The sequence below is a fragment of the Bombus impatiens genome, unplaced genomic scaffold, assembly GCF_000188095.3.
Source record: "Bombus impatiens unplaced genomic scaffold, BIMP_2.2 scf_1268, whole genome shotgun sequence".
NCBI lineage: Eukaryota > Metazoa > Arthropoda > Insecta > Hymenoptera > Apidae > Bombus > Bombus impatiens.
The window spans coordinates 52,888-71,817 of NT_177687.1; the positions used below are offsets into that span (position 1 = coordinate 52,888).

Consider the following 18,930-nt stretch of genomic DNA (forward strand, 5'->3'; position numbering starts at 1 on the left):
GAAGATGTCGAATATTCAATTTAGAATATCGATTGCGAGTGAAGATTCCTAGAATGCACGTAACTACGTAAGTAGAGATTTGGCTGACATGGTAAGAATGTGTAATGTCTTCAAAAATATGAATTAGGAAGCGAGAGAATTATTCTGTTACTGTTACATTGAAGTCGTTGCGTTATGTTAAGCTGCGCCTTGATTATAAAGAGTACTAAAGATATTCGTAAAGATATTAAAGATATACGTGTGAGGACTTCACACGTTTCAATTCATTGATTTAAAAAAATTAAGGACTTATTTCCGATAAAAAAATTAAGGACACGTTTCAATTCATTGATTTAAAAAAATTAAGGACTCATTAGGGACTAATTAGTTAGTCCATTGAAGATGCAGTAGAACATGAGGGTGATTGTGTAAATATAGAATACAATATATGTCAAAAAATAGATTCCGTGAAAAGAAACAGTATTAGATATTGCAGCATGATATAGTAATTAATTGATCCAAAGATATTGTTTCTTACTGAAACGTATTAAGTTTTTAAAATATGTAGAGGAGGGTGGTTTGCCTTTAACAAAGAGAAAGTACCGATATTTTTCGTCCACGACTGACACGTTCATTTTTGTCTGGTTCTAACTCAATCAACTAATTCGGTTATAATTTATTTAAAGCGCGCGAATTAAACCCGATAGGATTACTGCTTTCATCTCTGATGCTTTTTGATAAATTTTTTAACAATAGCTACGGGAGTGCTTCAAAGTAACGGCCGCATAGCGTAAGTACACAAAATGGTAATACTCTTACTTATTACATTAATAATCCTGAACAGTGGTATAAATATCTAAGTTTGGCACAAAGATTCAATTTTACGCCAACTAAATATACCAGAAGTCACGCTATTCGCAAAATGTTTGATGTAAGATACATTGTTACAAGATCTGATTGTAGAAGATTAAGATAATATATATCAAGAAAGTCGTGATGAATTGGAAACACCCGAGGAAATAATTCTAGAGATATACGAATAAAATAAGAAAATTTAGAATATAAAGGGGAAAAAACATAAGCCATATAAATTCGATGTCTTAGGTGCAACACAAAGAACACAATTGGCATTGGGACAAAAATCTGGTCCGAAATTTTTAGATACGTATGTACTAACCAACGAATTACGAAACAATAAACTTATTATATGTAAGATAGGAAATCAAGTTCTCAATGTTTTGACGATAGAGGATCATACGAAACCATACATTAAGTATGAGAATCATAATGCAAGTAAAAATGTTTAACCTAAGGGTAAGGCAAAATGGTTAAATATAGGGTACGACATATATAGGTGGGATTCGATTGTATCTGAGAATGGAGTGGATGATGGGTAATTGAAGGCCAAGTGAAAGATATTGAATGAAGATACTGCATTAGACCAGAGTGTCGATCGCAAGTACAGAGTAATTCCTAAAATGTACACGAGACATGTATGGGATCACGTAAAGGCTATACGTGATGAAAATGTGTGTTGTATGTATGATGTCACTATGAATGTGGTCCGATTACAAAGCGAGAGAATCGCTCATGCATTGTCGAAAAATTCATGTCGTCAATGTGTTGTATTAAAGTCTTTGCGTTGTGTTAAGCGTCGTGATTGTAAAGAAATGTTAAGTATATCCATTTTATTTAATAAAGACTTCACACGTTCATTCGCCCAATCCACTGATCCTACACAAATAAATATATTTCCATGGTTGTAACCAATATGTGTAACGTCAAAGTGTAATTACACTTTCTCGGCCTGCTCCCACTCCAATCCATTTAACTGAAACAATAATAATTTCTGAATTTAATGTTATTAATAATATTTAATTTTTTGTACTTGTAATACGTCTAAGTTCAAGACTTTGCATTTTTAACTAAATATGAGAGGAATTGAAAACAAAAAAATGTTTTTTATATAACAAGAAATTTTTATTATTCAAGTCAGAATCGGATCTTCGTTCTATATAACGATACTCAAAAAGTTGATCAGTTTTCAAAATAAATGCATAGATGGACATTCGCAATCTAATTATAACATTGAATAGGTAAAATAGAACATAGAGTTGAAAAAATTAATATTTTACCAATTTTTTACTGGAAAAGATTATTAATATGCTCTTTAGTTTTAATCGGCGATACTGTACGCAAAGCCCAAAAAGTCACAAAACTGATCATGAGATTACATAATAGTTTCACATATTAAAATATTACCTGGCACGCCAAGATGTTCTTCTATTAATTGTATATATTTTTTTGCATTAGGAGGTAGCTTTTCCAAGGAACGTACACCCTCTGTCTCTGATTCCCAACCATCGAGAGTCTCGTAAATTACTTCTACTTTTGCTAAATCAGAGGTGCTACTTGGAAAATAGTCAATTTCTTTTCCATTTAATCGATAACCTATGCCGACTTGAATTTTTGGAAGTGTATCTAGAATATCTAATTTCGTAAGACATATTGACGTATATCTGCAAAATAATTTAAATTAAATTATATATAATTTAAATTATTGATGAAGGTAAAAAATTTGAAAGTAAAAAAGTGCATGTAATATACAAAAATATATAAATATCCAAAGTATAGTACTCGTTATAATATTTTGTAAATGCATAATTCTCTACGTAGATTCCTCTTTATCTAATTTTACATTCATAAAAATATGAATTTGCCTAAAAGTCCATTTATCATATTTATTATAAAAGTATTTCTTACCCATTAACCAAGGCGGTGAATTTAAGAAGAGTTAAATCTAGCCAACCACAACGCCTCTTCCTATTTGTCGTAACACCAAATTCGTGTCCTCTTTTTTGTAAAAGTTCGCCTGTAGCATTCAAAAGTTCAGTAGGAAATGGACCATCACCAACTCTTGTGGTATACGCTTTAACAACACCGACAACTTCTCCGATATAAGACGGCGATAATCCAAGACCGGTACAAACACCACCTATACTGCAGTTAGAACTCGTAACATAGGGATATGTACCAAAGTCTATGTCTAACATTGCAGCATTTGCACCTTCTACTAATACTTTTTTTCCTTCGCGTAATGCTTGATGTAAATACTGAACTGTTTCTTTCACTAGTGGTCTTATTCTTTCTGCATAGCTGAAAAATAGGATAAAGGAAATAGAATAAAGAAATTGTTTTTTACTAAGTACACTATTGCTTATAAGAATCCGGATATTTTAGTCGATACATAGTACATGATAATACATGAATAGTATTATTTTATTAATATATAATAATTATTCACGATTCAATATTATTTTCAACAAACTCTCCTCATACTTGTTTAGTGCTAATATCTGAATCATATTCAGATTTAAGTGAAAAATAAATAAAAATACGTACTCTTTATACCGCTGAAGCTCTGCTTTCACGTCGACCTGAAGTGCTGGAAACATTTTTTGATACGAGGTAATCAGCGCATCAAACTTTTGTGAGAATTTGTCGAAGTCGCCGAGAAGATCACCGATTCTAAGTCCATTTCTAGCAGCTTTGCTTGAATACGTTGGACCAATTCCTTTTTTAGTAGTACCCAGGGACTGCGTACCTTTTTCTAATTCTTGGAGGCCATCGACTTGCTGATGAAAATCAAATACTATATGCGCACGATCAGAGATTATCAATCGCTCCTGCCAATTTTTTAAACCTTTCGCTTCATTGCTTTCTAATTCCTCAAAAAGACCCGGTAGGTGTATTACTACTCCGTTTCCTGAAACAAAATTCATGACAGGATAGTATTATAATTATTGTAATACAGTATCAGCAGAAATATGATCACGGTGATCAATTTTCTCTTTTAGACTCATATTAGTATTATAAAATCTATAGAAGGCGGGAATAAATCGCATTACACGATCAACTTAAATTATATTACTATTTTACACTAATAAATCAATTGCAAATTAGTTTGTGTCGCATAATATAATTTGAAGTACAGGTAGTACATTTTTTATCAGTTTCCTCTTTTTTCAGGTTTCCAAGGTTATCCTCAATTTTTTTTTTTTAGAGATAAATCTATAACTTTTTTTTATGCTGGATTCTTAATGGATATTGAGAAGAGTTGAGGAAGTATCATAAAACACATTATAGAGAAGGAATATACATTTATCATAATAAAATTAATAGCAACTTTTGAAAGAAGTAACAAACTGGTATCTGCAACGGTTTCTTACATTTCATGTGCCTCACCTGGTATAGTGTAATGTAACCGTCGTATCCGTTTCCAAGGTATTTTGCGGATAGTGTAGCGAACACTATTATATAGAGTAAGTAACGAAATTGGAATGGGTTATATTTGGACTTTAGTTAAAGATAGAAAGAGATTAAAAATTTCATATATAAATTATATCTAAAAATTATATATGAAATTTTTTAAACTAAACAACATTGGATTACTGTATCTACCACAGAGCCCAGATTTAAATCCCATCGAACATTTATGAGACCATCTCTATCAAATACCAGACAACATATGAAATAACAAACTGTTATTTCAAGATGCGTTGTTGCTCATTTGCTTAAATATAGATAACAATGTTGTCAACAAAATAATATTAAGTACGATTTGAAAACGCAATTCGAAATTATGGATACCAAACTTCCTTTTGAAAGCACATCTACATCTGTATTTTCCTTATTAAATTGATAGTCAACTTAATTTCCGCAGATGGTGGCGGTTTATTTTTCTATAAATGTAAAGACATGTTTCAATACACGAACAGTTAAGCTTATCTTAATTAATAGCTTTTTGGGTCTCTTGCTTCGTATGAACAAAATGACTGAAATCATTACCACGACAATTATGCTAATTCTTCTTTATAACATTTGTGTATATTGCTGAAACACGAATAAATTCATGCACAAGATATCAATGAAAATGTTGTATAGATTCTTTCCAGAATCAAAACATAGCTTAAAAAAGAGTATTACAGGAGAATACAACTCTAACATTTTCATGTTGGATGACGTAAGGAAATTTACATCAAGACGAAAACTGCTTCTATTATGACGCAACGTTGCGTTAAATTTTTGTCTTGAGAACCAAAGATGTAGTTTTAGTTGCAATTTATATTGCGATCAGAATAGATAGATTCGTACACAATACATTAAATATGACTAATTTCCACAATATACGATTGTATTACAGTTGTTGTTATTATAATTGTATATATATATATATATATATATATATATATATATATATATATATATATCTACTTCCATTATAACTGTCGGTTAAAATTATGTCACAAATAGCTAATGCCAAAGAACTATAAAAAAACTTTCAACGAAGATGTGTCACCGAGTATTTTTATAACATATTTTGTAGTCGGTATCTTCATTTTTTTAATATTTAACAATTTGTTATACGTAACATAATATGTATTATATAAACTAGTTCCACTGTATTTATGTGTTTCTATTTCCCGTATTATGTAGTTAGTAAGTACAGTTTTTAGTGAAATGGCCCCGACACGACCTAAAGATGATAAGTCCTTATTGTCCGTATCGCCACCAGCTTATGTAACATGTATATTGTTACATTCTATACCCAAAACAGTTACGTAGATACTTAATTTTTTCTCTGTTTTTTGGATGTTTAGCTAGCGTAATATGAGATCATCGATATTCTATTACGGGCCATCATAATCGAAAAATAATTACCTATAAGCGAAGTGCATCTAGGATTGATTATTCCACTGGGTAGAAGATGGAAGTGGAACTCCGCACCGTCTACTACTACTGTATGCCCGGCATTGCTTCCTCCCTGCAAAATTAAAATTCTCCTTTTGCTCCAATGTAAATATCTTTTTCCTTCATCTTTATTCCATACTTTTTAAACACTTCCAGTGACAGATCAGAACAGATGTTGTTCATCTTACTCAAACATCAAAATTATTATGACTTTCAATGAAACATCTAAATAATAATTACAAAACGAACAATTTAATTTACATCCTAAAATATTTTTCATACGGTTTACTAATGTTGCTGGCAGTGAATTAATGAAATATCATTTTGTAGATAACACAATTTAAAGAGTGCAGGATAGAGTGTCAGATTACAGTTATTTTATGATTCCTCGAATGAGGAATGATTAACATGTTAAATGAAAAATAGAAGAAATATTGAACATGTGATGTCAATAAGCAATATCTAATGAGGCACGAAATTAGCATTATTTACTAATGTTAGCACATTAGAAACTAGTGACGAGAATTCAAATTTTCAGATACGTGTATTACCTTTTAATTTTTTTCCTGATAACGGAGCTTTTCGTTCTCGATATTATCGATTTTAATTTTAGACTTTGTTATAACGCATGTTTTCAGCTTGGCGTTAGAGCAAAGGCGTATACAAGAAATATTTAAGCATACATAGGACCAATTATAATGTTAAGAAATTAATGGTCTTTAGTGAAATTATTAGAGGAAAAATATATAACGAACATCAGTTGTGATAGAAAAAATTAATTAAAAGATATTACTGTTACTATATAAAATTATGTACTCGTAAAAAGAAAAGATACGTTAAAACTTACAACATATTATATAATACGGATTGAAACTACATACGAAACGAAATTTTCAGATTCTAGGTACAAGATGTAAGAAGAATAATTTGAATAGTTTAGGGTAGAGCTTTATATGTTTGGATTACCGATATTATCTGAAAAATTAATGTCATGTTTTCCGTACAGTTCATTTTAATTTTCGACACGATTTTTTGATCGTTTACAACAACGTAATAAAGAGAGATATTAAAGAAAATTCATTTATATTGAGCGAATAACACATAACGATAACAAATATTTCGAAAATATTTTTTGATAGCAAATTCATGGTCGCCTTTTAAGTTTATTTAAATACAAATTTTAATTTCACTAGTAAAAAGTTACGGATGTAAACTCTCGACTACTTTTTAGCTATTATCATTTTGTGTACATCAATTACAATTTTGTTGGCGTTGAAATACTATAATAGATCAATTATAACAAAAGTTTAAACAAGTAAATATTATCTCAGAATTTATGAGAAATTGTATTGCTTTAATTCTAATGCATGGAATTATGATACAATTATAGTATCTAAATACAAAGTTGAACGAGATATTAAACCTAAAAAATACCAAAGTCGTATTCTAAAGTCCTATTCAGATTAATTCAAGCAACTTGAAATTTCGTGATTCCTTTTACTATTATTACTATTAGATACATATTTACTTAATTTAAAATATTCTTTCAAACTACCTTTATTCTTACTAATTCACTTGACTTCAAGCAATTTGAAACATTTGATAATTTCAAATAAAGCAAAGAAATAAGGATACAAGAAAAAGAGCTACCTTCAGAATAAAACAAGTATTATATTTATGAACAATGCGAAACATCAATGTCAAACACGATTTATGATAACTTGTGCAAATTAAGTCATAATTATGGTAGAAAAGTTGATTTTACTACATTTGATATTCATAAGCACCAGCAAATCACAGATAGCAATCGCTTCCTACTAGGGAAGAACTTATGTAAGAACTAAATGTAACGAAGTTCTGCACAAATGTACTAGCCATTAAATCTCGGACAAGCAGCGGTAGAAAATGTACCTAATCGCCTATACAGAGGCGGTTGCAACGAAATCGAAACGCTGAACCATATTCTAGATACACTAGATACTATATACTAGATATTTACACAAGAGTGGCCAAGCACAAAGCTATTGCAATATTTTCTGTTACCGAAAGGATTCTGAAAACAGAACTTGATGGCAAAGCTAAGAAGAACTGCGTTGGTTATAGACGAGCAAGTATGCAGCTAGTGAATAAACCTTACAAAAGCCTACAAGAAAAAGACTAATTACTATCAAGAACTGGAAGATGCTAATATGAGATGCAACGCCACAGAAGTCAAATTCACATCTGCTTCCATACCTTGTCGGGATATATGAAACAGAAAGCAGTAGCACAATTAACCGGTATGGAAATAGAAAGAAGGAATTGATGATTCTGTCATCTCGAGCCCTAATTGGTGAACTTAATGCATTCTGTATCTTTAACAAATCCATACTCAAAAGGAGAACGGGTGTAGGTTGAATTGGACCTTGATACTCAATGTAGTTATGTATTACCTGTAAACAGGTATAATGATATGCTTACTAATACATAGTAAGATGGATAAAAAACAAAAAAGAAAAAAAATAGTTAAGCAGTAATGATCGTGTGCAGTAAGTGCTTGTTGAATAAAATTAATACTCGTTAATCAACTTCTATTTACGAAATCCTTCTAGAAGGAAACCTACCGAGGATATGAAATAAGAATAATGTACCGTTGCAGAAAGATACAAAATTAATTTTATAATACCCATTTTATATCGTTTCTTTTACTTCATGATAATTTTCTCTATTTTCTGATTTTAAGAATATCGCTCATTATATTTATGTGGGGTTAGGTATATCTTTAATGATCGTAATAATAGACGTATATTTGATTTTGTCGCATTCTCTCGTGTTTTAACTCATTATGCAGTAGATGAAGTACAACGACATCATATAATCGGTAGAACATTCGGGTAATTATGTTTAAACTACCTATTAGGTGATCCGAGAAGTTCGTACCATGTTACATTTACATATTTCATGAAATGAACAAAGAACGATAAGATATATAATGAGCGGCAGAAACTTTGTACACTACCGTTTAGAAGTATATAGAATACTGTAAATGAAGAATGTAGATAGTTATTTTTCTTGACAGAATGTAATTCAGTTACAATATTATGGATAGAAGGACTCAAAACAGTTTTATCTTTTATTAAAGTTATAAGATATTACGACAAAATATTTTGTTTTGAAAAGTTAATATGTAACACAAAAATTGACATTAAACAAAAAATTGCTGGTATAGTTAGAAGAAAGAAACAAAGATACAGGCCAGCTCACTCCGCACCCCCAGCATGGCCTGTACACATGGATACCACGTGCGCTGACTAAACTAATTCGTAAGAGGACGAAAAACGAATGTGGACAAGTATCACGCATCTCCCCAAGAGGAACCGACCGAGCTCTGCCATGAAAGCTGGCCACAAATCTTCAATCAAATACATGCGCAACCAACGGCGACCCCCACTAACCCCTAAAAATATTACCAAGTACCACCTTGGAGGTATCGACATAAAACCACGGTACCCCATATAGACAACAGAATCTCAAAAACTGCCCACTTCGGAACAAAACTGTAATTCGGAAAACTCAGCTACCACCAAATCTCCACCAATTATTTTGTGCGAAAATCTGATTAAATCAATTATTCATCTACTGTCCAAATACCTAAAAGATTTCAACATAAAATGCATCTACATGAACAAACACAGAATATAATAACGAACAAGTATATTGGAAACATCTTGCAGCGATAATAATAATAGATAATAATACTAGTAATAATATCAGTAATATCTTATCTATATTTATCTATAATTGTGATAAGTATCTGCTTATAGTAATAGGAATGTACATACATATTTTTTAAAAAATGTTTATATTACATCATATCAATTGCAGTATATTGTATACCGATGAATGATATGTGAAGTATCTAAAAGCGATTAATGAGTATTGTACGTGTAAGTGCTTAAAAAATTTAATAGTTGTGGCAATTCATAGTAGTCTAAATAAAGCTTCATTTTAAGCCAATTTATGTTTATAACGACATTCAAAGTGGATAGAATATTATGTAACGAACTGTGAACCTTGCTTCTTGCGTTAATAACCCATGTAACTCACATAAGTGGTTGATATGACTTTAAACAAAAGGAATAAAAAAGAATATTAGGTTTATTAAAAATCATTCTTTTATTTGATACATATAAATTTTAATATTTATGCAGGTTTGCACCAGATCTTAACTGTAGTATGATTGTTTAAAAATTATGTCATATTATATCATTTATAGAGATATATTAAGGTCATCTCATTAAAAAAGATCTTAATAAACCAATATAAAAAAGAAGCTAATATATAAATTGACTTTTAATTTATTATACATATAAAGTTATTAATGATAGTCAATTATGTAAAAATTATAACATCATCATTAAAATTATAACTTCATGACTACATGATTATTACAGAGAAATATACTTATATATGCGATATTAAAATTTGATCTAATAAAGTAAGCGAATCATTTTAATTAATACACAAACATGTAAATGGACACATGTCAATTATTACATGCATACACATTTATGTGTCAAATGTAATTAATGCTTCATAAACTAGAATATGTGAAAATTCTGCATCAATTACAAATGACTAAGTACTATTTTACTTCTATAAAGATATTGTGTCAAGATGGGTTATAAAAACATTTAGATATGACAGATGCTATGTGTAAGTTATTTACATACTTGCGTTTATCTATATGAATTTAAGAAGGATAATATCTAAATATAAGGTACGAAACATAGAATATGAAATATATAAATAAAACAATAATAAGAAAGAAAATTATGAAATATTTTATATGAAATGGATATCTGAATAAGATAAGTAAATTACTGCCAAGATAAGTAAATAAGTAAATAAATTTGAAAAAATGCTAATGCAGAAGCTTTCATTTTTTTACTATCATGATAATAAAAAATGCAGTAGAGGATTTTGGTAAATATAGAACTTGTCATAAAAATGAGTACTATATGATATATGAGTACTATATGATATTTACTAAATATGTATTATAATTTCAAAGTTTCGTTATCATAAATTATACTCTTTTCAATGCTTAAATTAGCTTACAGAAGTATACAATATTTATTTACCTTCGTAAGAGGAGGGATATCAATATAGAGAAAGAATCACTAATAATCATGTGACATATATGAAAACAGTGGAGAGAAAGAGACAGAGGAGGGAAAATTTTCGTCACTGTTGAAAATAAAACGATAAAAAGGGAAACATATAACCTATTGTGTGTCTTTTAAACGATGGATATAGTAGTCTACGATACTAAATCTTCTAATAGAAAGTACATTTTGGATCAAATTTAAACGTATAGAACTTTATGCCGGAAAAAAGGCGGACGAGAATGAAAAAATGGCGGACTCACCTGACACCTGCAGACGACGTCAGCATCCATAGCAAGCATATCGACGACCTTGCCTTTACCTTCGTCGCCCCATTGTGCTCCAAGAACAACAGTAACTTTGGCTGTGTTAGTATTCGACACACGTTGCTTTTTCCTCGGTGATGCAAGAACACCATCTCCATTTGCTTGTTGAACGGAACGCTGCATTTTCGGGTACTATATTCGTAACTTCCCGAGCAACTGAACAAATTACGCGCGCACGCACACACCTCGAAAACCGTCGCGCGACTGCTGAAACATAGACTGGTAGTCTACTAGTGATAGAAGAGTTTGACTGACTTATATTTGCCGAATGGAACGACATCTAGAGGGAAAAATAAAGATTATAAAAATTAAATAATCTGAAGTAAGATAAAAATTATAGAATAACACAAATATTAATTCTATGAAGATTTTCATCATTAAAAATATAACTTTACAATTAAATGAATAACACGTTTAACGATTTATTAATAATTTTGTTATTAATTAGGGTGATTGACATCAGGCATAACATTATTTTTTAGATCAAACATATTTTAATCGGTAAAGTAAAAATATTGGCTAATCGTAAGTACATATATACCAGTTAGTACCGAATAGACTTGATATTTAATGTTTTTTCGGGTCTCAAATTTTGCAACTTTACCATTTTCACGTCGCATGCGACTTTATCGATGCTAGTATAATAGAAGGTTCAACAGTTATGTTAGTGAACGTACTGCATACTAATGCATTCTGTTTCTGTTATATAGTTACAAGTAAAGTACGTGTTACTATAATTTTCTGATCCAAGATATTATTTTATCTGGAACTAAAAATTATTATTTTTCTATTTTCTACCTATTAAGTAATTTTATTTGATCGAATTAAATATAACACGTATATTAAATTTTTAAACGCCAGATATTTACATTACAGATAAATTACATTAGCTCACGCTTACGTATATATTTACTTTGTTTACATAATAGAGTGATGAACGTTAAGCGGTAAGCGATAAGCGTTACGGCTTGTCACGCGGATTTTTGACGGCGAGAGGGCGGGGGATCCTCTTGCAAGTCGAGCGTGCACGAAGGCCACGATTATAGAGGAGAGTGATAAACGGTAACTGATAAACGGTAGAGCGATAAGACAAGTGACGGCTGAGCGATCGGAAATAAATCTATAGATTTGACTTATAATATGTTTGACTAATAATTAAAATAAATCAAACCTATGGGATTTATTTTCTGTCGCTCAGCCATCACTTGTTTTGTTGTTTCCTAAGCCTTAATAATCAGATCTTTATTCATGCACACTCGATTTACAGAAGGATCCCTCCGCTCTCTTGCCATCCAAAATCGCAAGTCAAACCGCGGCGCGGGCTATTATTCTATGGCCGGAAGTTGAAACGATTAGGTGTATCCGTGTTACTTTGCGACAAGTGCTAATCTCTGTAATACTTCCGTAATCATTCGTTCATACGCTACTATTAACGCTATATTAGTATTTAGTTGACGTATATTTTTATTTAATAATATATTACAATCTTATATAATTTATGATATTACCAATATCTCATCCATCTTACCAATTTTGGTGATTTTTGAATATGTTGCCGGGGGCATGATTCTGAATAACCTTTTTCTATACATGTAACCGCCGCTCCACCTTAATTTCCAAAATATATATATCTTCACAAAAAGTTGTCGGTACTGTTACAGTGAATTCTGTCTATAATTGTGCGGCTGTGACTAATGTGTATGTTTAGTATTGGCTATTGGCCGCTTCAGGACGCGACACAGCTGTCGCATAATGAATTAATTTAAATTTATATAAGGTTTTATAATCTAGTGATATTCAAAGAATATTAAATGTTGTTAAAATATAATAATTGTACGAGAATATTATTTTGAAGAAGATAACTATATTATATTTGAAAATAAATACTCGTTATTCGTATAAATTGTGTAATAGGCTTATTTTTTATTGTATTATTATATTTTAATACAAAATTCACGTCGCTCCCTGGCACGTCGATTTTGAAACCAAATCTTTATCTGAAACAAATTAGTATTATGACAATAATATATGTATGAATACGTAAATACCATTTCCGATAAATGTAGGTATTATTTCTTTTAACATCTTCCGATTATTGTAAAAAATTAAGTTTTAAGTATCGTCGCTCACAATCAGAAAATTTTAGTTTAGACAAAGAAGAAACAAAAATAAAAGTTCTTAACTTTTTCTTGAACAAAGAATTATAACGTATAGTTTCAATCGTATTAAAATCGTTAGTGATAAATGTATAAAACTTTGAAAGTACCCGGTTAGGAGGAAGATTTAAAACATTTGATATCTCCAATACGTTGTCTTTTGAAAGATAAGCATTGATCTGAAATTGCTGCTCGAGAAAATCCAGTTGAAAAGTTGAAAATGGTATCCGAGGATGAAGACTAGGCTTTCGTCTATTTTTTCCAATCGCACGTTTTCTAGGAATTTTTGGAGGTTTATACCTTGTACATCGAAGCCATTCTAACTCTGTTGCATTTTTCATTACTTCTACATAATCTGTTTTGTTATTTAAAAGATTAATAAGCTTTTCTCTCATATTATTAAGCGACGGAGATCTATTTTCTATCTTTGTCAACTTTTTTGAGAAATTGATTTTTGAATCTTTATTTTTATTTTCTAAAGAGTCATAATTTATGCATTTAATTTGTTTGTTGCCAAATTTTTCTTCGTGATCTTGTTTCAATAATTCTTCTTGAAATTTGTTGCGATAACATCTTTGGACTACTTTCAAATTTATTATGTTATTTTGTTGTTCATTTATATTAACATTACCATAACGTTCATTTATTTCTTCGTAACACTCATCACCCTTCTCAGGTTTAACGTATTCATAATTTGTTACGTGACCTTTTCCAGTGTGCGTTATTACTTTTGAGCCGCTTATTTCATTTGAATTAAATTCCTCTTGTTCAAAGGGTTTTGAAAAATGTTGATAGACTGCCATATGTTCTTTTTCATCAGCAATTAAACAGGACTTTTTCATATCAGTGGTACATTTTTCAATTATGTCAAACTTTGAAATTTTATAAAACTGGTTAACGATATTATTTTCTTCAGTATTTAGTAAACTTATACAATGTTCCTCATCCTTATATTGCTTGAAATTGATTATTTTGAAATTCACTTCGTCGTTTTTTTTTACGTTAACTTCACTTTTTCGTTGAAAATACACACCATAATCTTCCGCATCACTAAATTCGTTATTTTTAAACACATTATTTATTTGATACGTATCTCTTGTGTCAATTCCGAAGTTGGTCGGTAAATTCTGCGCAGGATTCGGTGCAGGATTTTCTTTAATGGATGCAAAATTATTTTTTGTATTTACCGCGACATCTTCTTCTATACTAATTTCAACGGCTGTTCCAACATTTTTTTCAAATTTTTCTTTCTGTAAATCAAGTTCATGAGTTTTTGTTACACTAAATTGAGACAAGTTTATATATTGGTCATTTCGAAGAAATCTGAATTTATCGGCTAGAATACTCTCGATGCTAAAGTCTTTTGGTTTTCTAACCGATTTCATGTCGAAACTTCAACTGTGGTCGCTTAATAAAATCCTCTTTATATATGGCTCTCCATTACATGCTACTATGGCCACCCCAAATTTTCGCAACTTGCGCCTGCTGAAGCTCGATTTCGAATTAAACGCATAGTTGAACACACGATGCTATCTTGTTGGACCAATGTTACAGCATTCAGTGACTTTCAACCTTAACTTTCTGTATCTCCTTACAAACAAGGTTCTCGAAATTTTTCATTAAACGACTTTACTTTTAATCTTTACGCCTTCCCCCGCCCCTTTTATTTTTAGCTTTATTAAGCATTCAAATTCGTAAATACGAAAAAATACAGAATGTTCTAGTTTTGACTTTAAATTTCACGTCAATAATTTATATCAAGTCAGATGGCTAGAATTCAAAGCTTATAAGTTAAATATTTAACTGGACTTTATGAAAAAGAATCAGATTGCGTATTAAAATAACATTCTATCAATTATAGACAAAAACTTTAATGACGAGTAAAGGAGATAAAAATTAGGAATTAAGAAATTTGGATGACAGACACTGTTCGACTGCTAGTACTCAAAAACATCACATAATCCAGAACATATTATCCACGGGATATTGATCGGTGTTCTACTGTAACAATGTAATTGATACTCTTGTGGGGAGAGAAGAAAAAGATGAGTGAAGCGTAGAGACATCCTTGACACAATGATTTGTATAGGGCAGATGGGATACAATGATGTTCGTATAATTAGAAATATAAAGTATCCAGATTATCCGATAAGTGAAGTGGACTGAAGAGAAAACGCAAATATTTAGACACTTCTGAAGCAAAGCAAAAACTTTTGAAGATCAAATACTTGCTTGTTTTCTTGGATAATTACCAGCATCGACCAAGTACAATACATCGATCTTCACAAGTGCAGTAAAAGTTATGGATGCGAGGTATGGATAAGTGTTCGAAAATCGAAGTAGATTACTCGTATTTAATCAATGACGAAACATGACTATCTTGTCGTTCGTCGATGATAAGGGTGGTTTCCTATAATAATCTCCAAGCAACTTCCTACAGTAGTTTTTAAGGGACAAAAATAAATTAGCATAGTTCACTTTGAGCCTCATAGATGGCGTTATGAGTATTAAAACAGAAGGCTACAGTTGAAGACCGCACGGGAAGATACAAGTTTATTTTTGTTGATTTGTTACTTTTATGTCACTTGGTTGAAACGAATTAAATAAAAGTAAATAAAACTTTATAAATTCCAAGATATGGGTAACGATAGGTGACAGTTTGAAAATAGGTGACAAATCAATAATATTTTGTGAAACACCAATGATATTAGTTCAGCTTTTATGTTAGTTTATTTAATTAATATTAGTCTGTATAATTAACGTTATTAATATCTTTTCAAGAGGCTAACAAAAATACATATTTAGTCCAAAAATCAAATGAAACATAGTTTTGATGTGGAATTGATTAATAACATTAAATTTTAAAATTAATCGTTTATGAAAGATATAAAATATAATATTTTATGATTTTCATCTGTAGCCTTATACTTTATTGTCTTATATTTAAACAGGAAAAGAAAGTTTATGGGCCAATGTTGCTTTTTGATCTTTTAATCTGTCCTTCCAATTTTTCTCAGCTAACAAATTATAAAGTTTTGTTAAAATTAATGGCTAGAATCTAGTCAACCTCTTGAACTCAAAACAATCTTTTTGTTTTGTGCTTCGTAACATGTAATAGTTGCTTCTTTCGTTATGAATACTTCTAAATGCGTTATACTATACTGAATAGTGTTTACAGAAGTATCACTGATTAATTGTTGTTTTCACTACTGTCAAATCTTCCTTTAATTTTTTTTTCAATAATCTCTTCTTTGCTTACATATTTAATGATCAATTGAAAACAATAGTCTGATTGAGGAATATAGAGAGACAGAGAATTTAGGATAGTTAAGTATTTATACTTCGGATATTTTTGTTCTTTTATTATTCGTCATTATACAGATAATCGAACGTTAGAATAAGAAGTGTTTGGAAAATCCTGGTTTTACTATATTTTCATACCACTAGAAAGAAGACACTCCTTCAATTAAGTACATCGATTGTCTCTCGTGCTGTGTAGCTTCATGCACATTTATATCTTCCTCGTGATTCTGTCTGCCGAGAAAGACAATTCTTGTATCTGACGTACATTTCTAACGGCTACATTCTAATATGTGCTACGCGCGTCCAATTGCAAGTACTGCACGCCTATATTTTCATGGCATGACGTATCGTGCGAACGAGGCCAAGTATCTATTTCGAGTCGACGCCTGACAAAATAGCAGCCTGACTAAGGAAACCAAAGAAGAAGATTCTCGCGGCTGGATGGCAAATGGATAGCTCGGTCGACTACAACCGCGTGCATCAATTTCAAATAAGGTCCTTAAAGCTTGATCGAGTTTCTGGAACAGAAGCCTGTTTGTCTGTGTGCGACCTTTCCGTACGGTGTTCCAGTTTTCCATCGAGAGTGGTCGTTAATCCGTTCCCTAAGCCTCTACCTTTTTGAATGTTAATTATTGTTCTCATAGGGATCACGGGACTTCCAGCAGAACGGAAGTTCATTGAACCCGTGCATATCTATTCATGCGGTGCAACGATATGCGTTGAAAACGGAAGATGCGTACAGTACTTTGGCAATAATTAATAGTTTGGATATTCGAAGTAAAATGATGTTAGAATTGTCAGAGAATTGACAGATTTCGTATTGGTAGAAATATGTACCGACTAGTTCCTGATCTTGTTACTCGTGGGCTAGGAATTTAGTATTACGTTAAATAGTAAGGTCTTTGCCGCTTCTTTAGAGACTTCGAGTGTTGGTACCTTTATATATACATATATTCATTGTATATATTCTGACATCTTTTTAATAATTTAACATTGATGATGGCACTGTTAAATGTACATGTCGCGATTAAATTATGTCAATTCTTAAAACGAAGCATTGTAGCATTAAAAATTGTAAGAATTTTATATTTTTGAAATTTTAAGAAGTTAAACAAGGATCAAAACCACAACGACATGCTCCCTTAGAACAGCCTGACTCGTTTAGAACTTCAAGAGGCGTTACTTTTTTTCTTTTATTCCATTCGACCCTCTAGTCGCTTCAACCCTTCCTGATCGTACAAGGGGTTCCCTTTTGCAGGACGAAGGGCGTATCCGAAAAAATAAAAGAGACTGAATTCCCATCGTCGTGCTCAACCCTTACGCGTGAATACTAAGAGAAAGGGCACGCACTATGCGTGGAATAAAGTGGACCACATTGTCGGGGGAAATTGCCTTTGCAATCTTCAGGAGGCTACTTCCATTCCATCGCCACCTACACGAACCTGCGTTTTGTCTGGGCGGAAGTTACACGTAGGAAGAAAGAAAACAGCGTTTCGCTTGACTACCCTTAACCTATGACGATACCCTCCGAGGGCAGACTGTTATCTGGGAAGCTTTCTTGTTCACCTGGGATCCAGAACTTTAGAGACGGATGAGACACAATTCCGTCAAAACTGTTTTACCTGAGTAATAGAGCATGCGGCGAGATGGTTGCAATGAACCTACGATTCTACTGATTAATAAAACGAAGGCTGTCTGTGTGGTTTAAACTTTGCGCTTCGGTCTTATATATTTTTTACGTAAACGGTTGTTTTAATAATTTATAAACTTTTTCAGATTCTTCGTTGCACGATGTTGTTTCAAGACATACGTTACAACTGCTTTTCAACGCATTTGAACATTTCTTCATGAAATTCTTCAAAAGAAATTCTGCATGATTTTATTTTATCTATTAGGAGATAAATATTTCTTAAGAAATAAAACACTATCAAGTGGTTTTTCAGTGTGTCGATGAAACAAAAGATATCCTTAGTTCGAATACTGTATATCGAACATATTCATCGTTCAAATATGTAGTTTATACTTTCGACCGATTAAGAATTGAAATATCACTCTTATTTGGAGCATTCGAAGAAACGAAGGAAATGGATTTTCTCGTATACGGTATGTGTTCATGTGCGCGTTTTCCTTACGCGAGCGACAAACGACGACCATGCTTGATGACTGCAGAACTTCCTCTGCCGTATCATAAAGGCCCACCCTCTAGAGCGCTTTCATTTCCACGGTTTTAGATTACAACACGCAGCAGTACTTTCTTCTTCGCTGCGA

The 18,930-nt window shown here is 31.6% G+C and overlaps 2 protein-coding genes across 2 annotated transcripts; both read right to left on the reverse strand.

Moving 5' to 3' along the window:
* Nucleotides 1–593: 593 nt before the first annotated feature.
* Nucleotides 594–11,452, reverse strand: LOC100750212 (adenylosuccinate synthetase). The gene is made up of 6 exons (XM_012391837.2): nt 11,141–11,452; nt 5,701–5,803; nt 3,382–3,745; nt 2,743–3,135; nt 2,242–2,498; nt 594–1,810 (listed from the first exon to the last, which is right to left on the reverse strand). The coding sequence occupies exons 1-6, from the start codon at nt 11,324–11,326 to the stop codon at nt 1,761–1,763; spliced, it is 1,353 nt and encodes a 450-aa protein (XP_012247260.1). The 5' UTR covers nt 11,327–11,452; the 3' UTR covers nt 594–1,760.
* A 1,643-nt stretch (nt 11,453–13,095) lies between these two features.
* LOC105681542 (homeobox protein Hox-D3a-like) lies at nt 13,096–14,744 on the reverse strand. The gene is made up of 4 exons (XM_033323758.1): nt 14,361–14,744; nt 13,986–14,231; nt 13,470–13,793; nt 13,096–13,200 (listed from the first exon to the last, which is right to left on the reverse strand). Exons 1-4 carry the CDS (start codon nt 14,742–14,744, stop codon nt 13,138–13,140), a joined length of 1,017 nt encoding a protein of 338 aa, XP_033179649.1. The 3' UTR covers nt 13,096–13,137.
* Between the last annotated feature and the right edge of the window lie 4,186 nt (nt 14,745–18,930).